This window comes from Lonchura striata, chromosome 1, assembly GCF_046129695.1.
Source record: "Lonchura striata isolate bLonStr1 chromosome 1, bLonStr1.mat, whole genome shotgun sequence".
In the NCBI taxonomy this organism is placed as follows: domain Eukaryota; kingdom Metazoa; phylum Chordata; class Aves; order Passeriformes; family Estrildidae; genus Lonchura; species Lonchura striata.
Window position 1 is genome coordinate 111,791,285 of NC_134603.1, and position 13,090 is coordinate 111,804,374.

Sequence of the window (13,090 nt, forward strand, 5' to 3'; positions counted from 1 at the left end):
GCACGGGGGGCGCGCGGCCCGCCCGGGAGCGCGCGCGGCGGCGGCGGCCATGAGCAAGAGGAACCAGGTGTCGTACGTGCGGCCCGCCGAGCCCGCCTTCCTCAGCCGCTTCAAGCGGCGGGTCGGGTACCGGGAGGGCCCCACGGTGGACACCAAGGTAACGCCCGCGGCTGGGAGCGGGCAGCCCCCGCTTCCTGGCACTTCCCGGCGCTTCCCAAAGCTTGATGCCCGCTCCTCCCCGCTCCCTGCCTCTCGCGGGGGGGAAGTAGCAGCATTCCAGGGTTTTGTAACTCAAATCGTACGTGTAACTTGGTTTTGCTTGTGTGTTGGCGGGTCAGAACAACTGCAAGGCTGCAGTGGCGGCCGTGCGGAGCCCCGCTCCAGCCTCTCCGTGCCCGAGGCCTGTGCGGGCACGGAGGGAGCAGCGCTGATGTCCGAGCTTGAACCGGGCCTTAAAGAGCCCAGGGCAGTGCAGGAGGAGGCCGGTGTGGGGAAAAAATACTCTAAAAGTACTGTAAAAAAAATGATCGTAAAGGAGTTAAGATGGGTTCGAGCTAAAAGAGGGGAAATTTAGGTTCTGTATATGGAAAAAAGTTCTTAACTGTGAGGGTGGTGAGACAGGTTGCCTAGAGTTCATTGTGGGTGCCCCATCCCTGGAACTGTTCGGGCCAGGTTGGATAGCACTCTGAGCAGCCTGGCATAGTGGGAGGTGCCTTGTCCGCGGCCAGAGGGCTGGAACTGGATGATCTTTAAGGTCTCTCCCAACCTAAAACATCTTGCTGTAGGTCCGCGGTCATGAACTGTGTTGTGATGGCTGGAAAGGCAGGGCAGGGGCGGTAGGGTCTGAGCCAGCTTGTTGAAAGGCAGCTTTTCCTAAGGCACATGTTTTTTTTCTGCTTCCAGTGTGATTTAACATGTATTTCCTTCTAAATAGTATTTTACAGGGTATCTTAAGAAATGAACTTATCGTTTTATACACACATATATATATATATATTTATATATATACACATATTCAGTAGATTACACTAATACTGTCTATCCTTAAAATATGAAGTTTTCAGGTTCTCTGATATTGCCAAACTTAAGGTTGCTGCACTGAGGTTTCCATGCCAGAAGGTGTATTTTAAAAAAATAAAAAATTACCCCAATTGATTCTTCTGTCCCAGTGCACAAGTCAGAGAGAGTAGAAACAGGAGCATTTTCTTCCTTGTGTCAGTGCTGCTTACAGTGATTTGTTTAGCCGGGTTTAAGAACTCAGCCACCATGGACCCACATTTCCCTTTGTGCTGCTTTGAGTACAGCATGGAGGGTTCAAATTTGGACCTTAAGTTGTACAGCAGATTGTGCTGCACAGTCAAGATAGCGAAGAAAAAGAATTAATTTCTTGCTTTCCAAGTTCCTTCTGGTCTCTAATTGAAGAAGCCCGTACTCCCATGCTAATGTTTTCAGTAGGAAGCTGTGTCTGAGTGATAGAGTTGGAATGTCCTTTGGACAACGTGGTGGGAGGGCCTGGCACTGGCAGCTATGCCAAGTCTCCTCAATAACCTTTCTGCAAAAGTGAAACCAAGGAGTACTGACCCACAACTGGAGTGATGATCAGAATGGCTTTTATTTCTCCCTTGTCCAGAGAGAGCAGCTTCCACTTGCTGATGATGACAGTGACAATGGCAGTGACAAGGAAGATGAGCAGCCTCAAGTGGTGACACTGAAAAAAGGGGACTTGACTGCAGAAGAAGCAATGAAAATTAAACAGCAAATCAAAGAGGCCTTAAAGTCAAAAGAATCAGGTGAATTTCAACTACTAATTTCTTGCTTTTTGTAGTCAAAGAGATAACCCACAAAAGCGAGTCTGATACTTGCTCAGTTTTCTACTGTTTAATACTACCTTTGATTAGTTCTGAATTTTTCACCTAAATAATTTGTACTTCTGGTTCCTAATCTCAAGTCATTAAGTACATATTCAGGCTGTCTGGCTTTTTATAATGATGTGGTTCTGTGCTTCTTGATTATGCACCATCCTCCCTCTAAATAATCCCTTAAATTAATTTTTTTTGTATTTTTGTAAATTAATTTTTTGTTGTATTTTTCCGGTGAACAGTCTTTTGACATCACCTGTGATAATTTTTTAACTCATTGACTAGTTCAACCAAATTTGACAGTGGAGTGGATGATTAAAAGCTAATTGTATGAGTGCATGAAGGAGAGTGTCAGGGCAGAGGGATTCAGGTCTGTGCTTTGGTGGAAAGAATCGCAGATGCATGGCTTGGGAACACGTTCGCTTGCCTGACTGGTCCATGTTATTACTTGTTTAAAATCAACCCCAGTATGTGTTGTGACTTGCAAATATATTAAGCAAGATAGACAGATGATACAATAGTGCCAAAAACCATCAAGGTCCAGAAAAAATTGTTTCTCTGTGTCTTGGTTTAGGGCAAATTTGGGAGAAAACCTCCAAAAAGGGCCCCCCCCAGAAAGCAAACTCCCCCCAACCAGTTTGGGAAAAATTTCTGTGGAGAGAAGTGGAAAGAACCTGTTTATTTAACAGGCAAAGCACTCCCCAGCACAAAAAATGAACAATACCAGATGACAAAACTCATTTGCTGCTCTGAAGAGATGACAAATTCAGAAAGTGTCTCCTGGGAGCGGTCACTCTGTTATCAGTCCCTCCGGCACTGGGAAAGGCTGCTGCCCAGAGAAGGCCCAATGGCCACAAAGTGAGAGCTCTTAGTGCTCCCCAGGTCCCCAGTCTGGAGCAGGTTCAAACAGTTCTAAGAAAAGGGAAAGAAAAGACAGTTCAGTGAAAACTTCCCTGCCTCAGCTAGCTAAACTAAACTAAAAAGTAAAGGAGGGATCTGTTCTGCTCTGTCCATGCCAGAACAATCCAGTGCAGCATGTGGAGGAGGAATGCAGTTTCTGATAACAAACTCCATGCTTCTTCTCTCTGCCTTTGCTCTCAGGACCAGTCTTGATGGCACAGAATATAATATCCAGCATAAGCAGAGCAGATGACTGGGGATACAAACCTCATAAATTCACCCTAGGACACTGCCACAAAGAATTATACAGAATGCAAAGATGGAAGTGGTGTGGGAGGGGCTGCTGCAGTTTCACAGTAAAGATGAGAAACTATAGCTGATGGATACAGTTATGTTAAGAATTTCTCTCAGTATTCATCATTCAACTGTGATTGACATTAATTGCTTTGAGCGTCCAGAAGCTTCAGTCATCACACAGGGTGTGATGAAATGTAGCTTTATCTTTTGCTGACAGAAGACCTGACAAATTGAATGTAGCTTCTGTTGTCTCTAGTGGAAATGTCTTGACAACGAAGAATATAGGAACTGGAACCCCACAAGTATAAAATAGAAAGATGAATCATAGAAACTGGACATCTTCTGTGGTTAGGTATTATGGCTATTTACAAAAGCTGCCAATTGAATTTAGGGTAACTGTGAGGCCTAGCACATAGCTGTCAATCGGACATCCTTGGCTTCTCTTTAGTCTGCCATTTGGATTTGAAAATTCAGGTTCATGCTAATCTCTTTGTAGATGTATGTGTTAAAATTCAAATGGTATAAATTGAGAAGTCGGTAACAGAAGTGGGAGAAAATCTATTGAGAATCTTAATATTTTTTGAAATGCAGACTGATGAGAAATCTTAATTTTTAACAATGTAGGTTAGTTTGAAACTAAATAAACCACATCCTATTTTCTGCAGGTAGATATGTATTTGTTAGGTCTAAGCAGGTATTTGACCTGAACTCCTCTGAGAATATACGCTCAGCTTTGGTGTCGCAGTTTATAAAGTCATCACAAAATTTCTTTTCACCCTCCTAGTATTGGGAGAAGTTTCAACTTATTGGAAAGAAATATCATGGTTCTTTTTGAGCATTGGCTTCCTTTTCATATAAGCAACTTGAACTTTGAGTGATCACAGTAGGAGGAAAAATGATTTTGTAAAGCTGGGCAAAAAGAAGTAGTTGTCCATGAGAATCTATTGAGGTGGAGTCCATGCTGTGAAAAAAGTCCAAAAGAGCTACCAAGCTGAATACACAGTGTGAAATGGAAGTGTATTTGAATAGAGTGACTGAACTTACTTGGTGGAAAAAGACATTCCTAAGACATAATTGTATGTAGTGAGGATGGCAGTATTGAGTCCCTGTAGGACTTTGTCACCTCTGCTTATTACCCCTTCAGCCCTTCAGTAATAGCTTCCATTTGGAGGAAAAAATCCACAGAAGTAGGTAACGGGAATGTTGGGGACTGCTGCCCTCTGTTCTGCATTATTGTGTTACTATTCATTCATCTGCCTTTGCAGTTAATATGAGGTCTTGGTATTCTTTTCCTTTTTATGGCTTATGGGAATAAACAGGGTAAGCACTACTGTGTTTCTCTGCTATGGAGGGAACCCAGTGTGAAATTTCCAACAAAGGGAGGTGAGTGTGACTATGCTACAACTTGCTGAAGGCTGTTTTGCATTTTGGGCCATTTTTGCACTGTCAGTCTGACCTCTAGGTTTAAATTTTGATTTCTAATCTGAGGCAGGTATTTAGACACCTGTTTACTTCCAGTTTAATAAAGAGAGTTCTGAGTCTTTTAATTTTTTGGCTGTCAATTCTGAGAAAGGGAAGTATAAAGAGTATTTGGTGCTGCATGACTTGGTTGCATTTCATGTTGCTTTGATTTTAATCCCAGAGTTGAAAGTCAAATTAATTTAATAGCTACTAGACCTTATTATATGGTTGCAAATCAGATTGTTAGTGAAATTACATGAAGCTAAAAAGGTAATAGGAAAGTAAATTTCCCAACTGATAATCTTCCTTGCCAGCCTGCATCAATGCTGAGGCACTTTGATAGAGCCTAAGAAATGTGCTACTATCTGTTGTGGATGCAAACAGGTTTTCAAAACTTGGGAAGTACTCAGTTTTGTGGTTCTGCCATCTTTTCACTTATATTATAGTGATTGTCCTTATTTGAAGGACCTTGTCATGAAGTTTAGGATTGTGATATTACTCCAGAATTTTCCATATCTTATTTACATACTTCATCCTTTGTTTTCTTCTATAACCATTTTGACGTAGCTACAGCTTTTGTTGTTTTGGTTTTGTTTATTTTTAAGTTTAGATACCAGATGTTCCTATGACTTGAATTTTCTTTTATAGATGAGTAGCATTTTTGCATTATTGTGGTAAAGCCAGCTGATTAATGTCCTAGCTGCACTTAATTGCTTCCTAAGGCAGAGCAAATCCTAGCTTTTCTGTTGGCTTTTGCAAGTAGAGTCACAGGGATCTTTTCTATTTAGGACCAAACCTTTCTTAGATGAGAAAACACCATTCTGTATTGAAATATTTTTTTCCATGGAGCAGAGACTCAGAGGCTTTTTTAAAAAAATTGTTTGTTTATCAGCAGTGATTTTGCTTAGTGTTTTATGCATCATTTTTTAAATTGTCACTGTTGGTTCAGAGACAAAGAAAAATGGTCTTATGAGAAGTTAAATTTGCACAAAAGAAAATACGTGAATTACTGCAAGATAATTTATCTCAGCATTCATTATAGTCTATGAAATAGCTTTTTTTTCCTACTGTTTTTCTACTTCTATGGCCTCTGGGACACTGACATATGCAGATGACCGAATTTGACAAAGGTAGCCTTTCTTATTCAAAGCCTTATGATATTTTTCTTGTTTCAGTCTATATGCTGGGTTCTGGGGAAGGACAGTATGGAGAAGAGGCAAGGAGAATAGAGTCCTTGCTGTCTTGGCTATTGGAGTCGTTTCTGAATAAGCACAGACTGTTCTGATTTAAGCAGCTGATAGTATCAGATACATCTCACAGAGGTAATGCTGCTCTGTTAAATATGAAATATTTCATATTTAGGCAGGAACCTAAATCAAAGCTAACTTTGCAGTTTTTAAGTAAGGAAAATTTTCCCAAGTGTTCTCATAAACAATTAAACTGACTATGGAGCAAGAGCGACCTACTTATCTTCAAACCACCAGTGTGCTGAATTCCTGGAATAAATGCTTCCAAAGGCATGGATGGCCAGAAAGCACTGGAAAGAGCATCTAAAATGGTTGACCTGAACTTCTAACTCTAGAAACCATTAAGAAATTTGCCAGGTTATTATAATTTTTTTCCTAACCTCCTATCTTTGAATAGATGTATATGGGTTCCACTGTTCCTCCTGTTGCTCCTGACAGTTTGGTGGCACTTGTTTCCTGTTGTTGCCTCAGTGACATACATGAACAGGAACTGCTGAAAAGAGGTGCTGCTAACTACACAAATTATTACTAAATAAAAAAGCATGTAAACTGAGAAGCAGTATTTCATTTTCAGGCTCTCATTTCTACTATTATTTTAAGATATACCTTGAAATTAAAAGAAATTTCTGATTTTGTGGTTTCTTAAATTGATGTCACTTGTGAATTAAGTTTTCAGTTCAACTTCTGACTGTGCTCATGTTGGTCAACCAGTGGTGTGTGATCCAGGTAGAAAGCAGCAATGACTAAGAACAGTGGGAATTTGAACTGCTAGTGTAGTTTTTGACTTATTTTTGAGAAATGGATTTTATTATTTCTCCTGTAGTGCTTTTATTTATTTTACTTTGTGTGTTTCAGTGTGCTTACCACAAATCCCACTTTCCATACTTTGTAATACTAACAGAGTCTTTTACTGGGACCCTGTTTTTAAAACTACCAACACCACTGAGATTGTTTCTTTAGTTGTTTTTGTTGTTTTTTTTTTTTTGCATTGCTTAGTACAAGTCAGTTTTTTATAGCTCTTTGATGAAAACAAAAAAGATAACTGACACATAAGAACCTGGTGAAATTACAAAGGATAAAGTGAAGTCATTTTACCAGCTGAAAAAGACAATCTTAACACATCAACACAAATTCCTTGAACTGCCTCATCAAAATTTTTCAAAAAGTGTAGTCTGTCCTCACTCTCTCCACATGTAGGCTAGGCCTACTGTGTTTCCTTATCTGCTTCATTCTTTGTCAAGCACTGCCAACACACACTGCTCTCTGAAGCTGGCCTGGGCTTCCTGCTGAAAGGAATGTCCTTGAGCATATAATGAATTTTTTACAGTATTTAACCAGGCCAAGAGCTAAAATAATTTTCTTTGATACAGAATGACCTGTGAATAGTATTGTAGCCCTGGAAGCCAGAGCTGAGCTAGTTGCCATTTTGGTGGTGTTTTTGAGCTTTGCTGTTTGTGCCCTTAGCTTATTACATATTTAAATTCATATCGCAAAGATACCTATCAGTTTCTTCATCTGGTTGGCAAAATGGAATTATTTTGTGCAGTTCACAATGTGGGTAGCAGGCCAGTTATGAGTAAAATTAAAATTTCTGTGCTCTGTTTTTCCATGGATTACAACCATGTAGCTGTTCATCTCTTTTATGGATGTGCTTTGAACTGTAGTTTTAGGGGTTAGCTTTTCAAATTTACCACTGTAAGAAAATCTAATAATCCATTTGTTAGAGTATCCAATGGGGGTATGATTTTTTTGCTCCTCATGCTTATCCAGTAGCTGGTTGCATCATTTCCACACTAGTAATGGTACTGTATACAGCACATAGTTGTGTCTGCACATAAGGGAAGTTCTCTTCATAGATAGATTTTTTTTCAGAATTTGGCTTAGATTGTGTCTCAGATCTTGTTTAAATTAAAAGATCTCTATTTCCAAATAAACACTGTAGTTATGCAACAATTAGTAAGGGAAATAATTTGCTATTAAACTTCTTAGTCCAAAAATGGAGGCCAACTTCTGAGAAAAAGGATGCATAGTGCATTCTGATTCATTAGATGTTATATGCTTTCAGGAGTTCTATTTCCCCTCCCAGAATTTACTACAGGCACTTCCTAAACATCTAAACAGCATCTAAACAATTAAGCTCTCTGTGCAGAGTTCGCAATGGATCCATTGAGAACTATGCTTTTCATAACTACAATTTATTATTGCTGCTAACTCCTTGTAACTGTAATGCTTTTCTAATGTGCCAAGCATTAAGTATTTTCCCCCAGACCTTGTTAGTTATTTTCTACATAGTAGTATTTTCTCATAAACTAGTGTAGAATCATAGAATCAAGGAAATGTTTGGTTGGGGAAAGGCCTCTAGGATCCATGGAGCCCCACTTACTAACTTTGCATTGCTTTGATGCCACTAAACCGTGTCCCCAAATGCCACACGTTCTTTGAACACTGCAAGGGATGCTGTTTCCACTACTTGCCTGGACAACTTGTTCCAGTGCCTGACCACTCTCACAGTGAAGAAATTTTTCTTGGTGTGCAATCTAAACTCCCCCATGTGGCCGTTTTTTGTCCTATTGTTACTTGGGAGAAGAGACCGGTGCCTACCTCACTACAACCTCCTTTCAGGCAGTTGCAGAGAGAGAGAGATGAGGTCTCCCTGGAGCTCCGTTTCTCCAGGCTGGACAACCCCAGGTCCCTCAGGACTTGTGCTCCAGCTCATCACCATATGTACATTTTGGAAATATGCGTTCCATAAAAGCCATTGACAGAATTGGTGCCTACTTTTTCAAGCTAGGCTTCTTCTTTAAGAGGGTCTCTGAAACTTAAGGCATTCTAAGTGAAATTTCTCGCTAAAGTTGATGTCTTCATTTGTACCAGACAGCCCTTAAGATACCAGATTTATTAGTTGTATTGTTTTGAGAATGCACTGAAGAGAATTTCAGCCAGTGCTGTGTAGATAACACTGAAATGTTAAGTCTTCTGCCGTAGTGCTGATATACTGAGGAAAGAATTTGTGCTAAAGAGAAAAGTTATTTATTGGTTTTAATTAAATAGCACATAATCTTGTCAAACACATTTCTGTTGAGTAATGAATTTCACAAAAGTAATTTAGGAAAAGTATCTTGCACAGAACCTATGGCTCCTTAACATTCTGTCACATATACATTATAAAAATTGCAAGCTACTGCAGCATGAATCTTTGTGTCTGATTCACAACTTTACATTACACTTCATCTTCCAGAAATACTGCTCTGATGCTGTTACTTATGCAGTAGATTTCCCACTCCGCCTGATAATCATGGAAGGGACTTATCCTGTTTTCAAGATTGTTGTCTGCTCCTCTCTTCTGCATGCACTAGAGCAAAATTAGTTGGAATAGTTGGGTGATCTTGCAGATACAAAGAAACCCTGAAACTTTCATCCATTATGATAATAAGGGGGACATTTATTACCACGTGATCTTTTCAGCTGTCTCAGCAGGACAGAATATATTAGAGAAAAAATGTTTTCTTGTATATGTGCCATTTTGTTATTTAAAGAGATGCCATAATTCTGAAATAAGTGCATTTGTTGTCATTAATTTTACAAACACTGAAGCAGAGTGAGAGTATCCTATGAAGTTGTCCTCTCCATTTTGGTAAGTGGATGTAAGTGGAATGTGAGGGAAAAGCTCTACTGCTCACAGTCTCTTCTAAGTTAGACGTCTGGTTAGTGAAACCCCATTTCCAATAGGAGCTGAAGGAGGATTTTCTTCAAGGGCTGGCTGACATGGAGCAGGTGTGTGCACATGAAGGACATTCATTGATATGGAGTTTATGGCAAAAAAAGTAAATTTTCAGGATTGTTGTATTCTCTCTGAATCAGTCTTACTGATTTTGGTTCAAGATCTGTATGTATTTGTGAATATATGCAGATGAGTTCTGACTTTACTCTCTTTATTACAGATGATGAACCAGAACCCACTGATGGAAAAATTATGTTCAGGAAACCAGCCAAACGTTCATCAGAGAAGTGTTTGGACTTCAATGTAAGTTCAAGTAAGAAGATGAAAGAAGCAAATAAAACTAAGAGGGAAGCAACTACTTCTCAGAGTACAGCTAAGCAAGTGAAAAACAGCAGTCTTCTCTCATTTGATGATGAGGAAAATGATGATTAGGGGTTGTATTTTTTTATGCTTTACTTGCCCATCTAGAGACTAACATTGAGGGCCTTCATAGGAATTGAAGTATGGTGTGAGTCTTCTCTTACTTTGTTATAGTCCAACTAGAGAAATACTGTATAATATTAGCATGAGCTAAGTCTGTGCAGTTGGTTGCAGCTGTATGTCATGTCTTAATTTTAAGAGAATTTAACCATGTATGTAAAAGCTATTTGAGGTCACAAATGAGTAGCAAATTATACCTGTATATATTCAGCTTACAAAATTTCAACCAATTTTAAAATGCCCTCCATTACTAAAATGTATTTTGTCTATATTGAATAGCCTTAGTTGACAATTGTGTGGTTTTTACCTGTTATAATTGACATTCAAAAGAGACACTTCATTGCTGTGAAACAGACTGAAGTTTTCTGTCTCACAGCTTAACAAAAGTTAGCACAACCTTCGTATTTGTGATTTGCAAGATTAGCTGTTGCAGAGCCTTGCGATAAATTTGCTAAAGGCTAGAGGCTGCATTTGCAAAATTCATGTAGTCTTGATCCCGTCTTTGGTGAATGTAGTCTAAGAAACATCAAATTCATTTGAATTGGTTGTAATAGCAAGATATAGAGATTTTGATAATGGTATCAACTAATGCAAAAAAAACCTAAATCATTGGAGATTGTGCGTTTTGTTTTTGACACTGATGGACTCAGTGGTTTGATGGTGTTTTGGGTTTTTTTTAAAAGTATGTTTGTTCCAGTTAACTTACATGTTCATAATTATTGGGGATCTCAGCTTGTTTAAAAACTGTATTTAATCTTTAAGCTGTGGAAAAGCATTCATTTAGTATTCTTCAAGTAGGGGGGAAGTTGTAAACAGGAAATTTAAGCCAAGAAACACTATAGCTATGTCTTGGTTTAAGACAGTTTCCAGGGCAGACGCTCCAAAATTAATTACTGCCCCTTTTAGTTTTAATTGCTTCGCTTTCACCGATAAGCAGAGATGAAAGAACATGTAAGTGAGAAAAGTTTACTAAAAAATGAAGCAGCAACAGGCAGGATAACAGTAATCGTCACTAGATACAAAGTGAATCCCATGGACTTGGGAACAAAGAAAACAGGATGGCAGAGAAACTCCTCCCCAGAAATGTTAGCCTCCATAGAAGACCACGTGGTTCAGGGGACAAAGATAAGCTGGTGGAGAAGCCCCTTCTCCTAACCAGGTGTTGATTAGGGAGAAAAAAAACACCACAGCATCTGAAACTCTGTGATTATGAAAGTCCCTCTTCTCCAGACAACAACCAGCAAGGAACAAGGACAAAACAAAAAGAAACCTGGACTCCAAAATCAGTCAAATGCTGCTGATCCGTTTACTCCACATCACCAGATGGGGTCTCTCTCCCAGCAGCAGCAGCTCAGTCAACAGTGGTGGCTGGAACTCATGGAGGAACTTGGCCTCCTCCTCAGCAGAAGATGACAGGCAGATGCCTGGGGCAGCCCAGGCTTCTCACCTTCCCACTGCATCTGAGCGTTGCTGGGGAGCTGGAGTGACTGTATGGAGCAGGAGCTGTTCCGTTTTTCCCACTGTGGTGCCATGGCTGGCCATCCCGGGTGACAGCAATGAAAAAGGAAGGAAAAAAGGTCAGAAAAGAAGGTCTGCCCTGGTTCAGACCAAAACCAAAGGGGAGCTTCTGCCTTCCACTGCCTCAGCTTCTCAGTAGCTAGTGGGAACAAAAGAGAGGCCTGTGTGAGTGTTGTCCTAATTTTAAAGGGATCCTGGCATTTTCTGCCTCCATGAACCTGGGGCAAGACCCTCTGGTTCTGCTTCTGACCCCCAGGTTTTAAAGGGAAAGTAAAAATCTTGTCCAGATGGGGGTAGAAAGAAAGTGTCCATTTCAACATCTTTTCTGTAACAGGACAGAAATGACACTGAGAGCTGATGGGATTTTAGAGAACAAAGTGGTAGGAATGTGACTTGTGACTTTGAAATTATTTGGGTGTATGGTGTATTCTGTAACCATATGAAACCAGTTCTGCTGTGTGACAGGACATTTGAAATTATTTGGCCTGTAAAGCTTCATCAAGGAGCAAATTTCAAGTTGCTGTGTGAAACAGCTTGTTTTAGTTTATTCATCTGGTAGTAAACAATAAATTTAAGTTTTAAATTTTAAGTTTTCTTTTAAGTGGTTCAAAGATATTTTAATGAAAATTTCAGTACAAGAATGGGATTTTTTTTCCTTCTGGTATTGGAGCCTCCTGTACTTCCCTGTCTCCCTACACACCAGCTTCCTGCAGCATAACATCAGATGCAAGTCTGCACACTGTTTTGCACTGTGTGTGGGAGTATGTTACCCTGATTTTGAAAATTAATAGATCTGTTGTCCTTTCAGAAAATTGAAACCAGACCTAGAAATGGATATTAAAGTTTTGTTGCACTGGTCTTGTATTAGAATTGTGAGAGAGGTGCTATGTGACAACCTCATTATTCCCATGAGGACATGCTACATTTGTAAATACATAATTGGTCTGTATTCTCTACATATAAAAGAAGAAGAAATGTAAAGAAAAAGTACAAAACCAAAGGTTCCCAGGAATTAGTATATCCATTTATTTTGTATTGTTGTTTGAATCCATTAAAAAATATATACCAATACATACATACACACCCATGAGTAATCTTGTAGCATTCCAGCATACAAAGGGAATATTTGGGCATATGTCAACAATGGAGTAAATACTCTGACTTACTGAGACTCATCTGAAAGAATGACTTAACCATTGGCTGTTTACTTCAACTTTTCTGATTCTGTTTGTCAGTACAGTAATAAATTTGCATACATTTTTCTTGCACAACCTGGAAGCTCATAACTTGAGCTGTGAGGCAATTTAGGAGACATGGCCATTGAGATAAATGCTTGCCAAGGACCAGAGGGCATTTGATTTTACCATAAAATTAGAGAATTCCTCACAACTATATGCAATTGATCTGGCCTGTTCAAAATAAGATTGAGATCTTGTTTAGTTATAGATAGTAATTGCATTTAAACAAAAGTTACCATTTTTAGTGAAAGACTTGGAGACTGAAGTCCAGTAAAGGGAGGGTTACCTTAAAGTTTTGAGTGTAGTACTTTTACTTATTGAGTGTGGTACTTTTGGTTAATCATGCTTCTTACTCTACAACCTCATGAC

General features: G+C 39.5%; 1 protein-coding gene across 1 annotated transcript; it reads left to right on the top strand.

The window, feature by feature from the left end:
• KIAA1143 (KIAA1143 ortholog) lies at positions 1 to 10,579 on the top strand. Its single transcript, XM_021540463.3, has 3 exons — positions 1 to 157; positions 1,631 to 1,790; positions 9,706 to 10,579. The coding sequence occupies exons 1-3, from the start codon at positions 50 to 52 to the stop codon at positions 9,915 to 9,917; spliced, it is 480 nt and encodes a 159-aa protein (XP_021396138.2). The 5' UTR covers positions 1 to 49; the 3' UTR covers positions 9,918 to 10,579.
• Positions 10,580 to 13,090: the final 2,511 nt, after the last annotated feature.

Excerpts from the sequence above, each read along its gene's own strand:
- KIAA1143 (XM_021540463.3), top strand. The coding sequence starts at position 50 with ATGAGCAAGAGGAACCAGGTGTCGTACGTGCGGCCCGCCGAGCCCGCC. Across the intron at positions 158-1,630 it reads GCCCCACGGTGGACACCAAG|AGAGAGCAGCTTCCACTTGC; the intron begins GTAACGCCCGCG and ends TCCCTTGTCCAG. Across the intron at positions 1,791-9,705 it reads CTTAAAGTCAAAAGAATCAG|ATGATGAACCAGAACCCACT; the intron begins GTGAATTTCAAC and ends TCTTTATTACAG.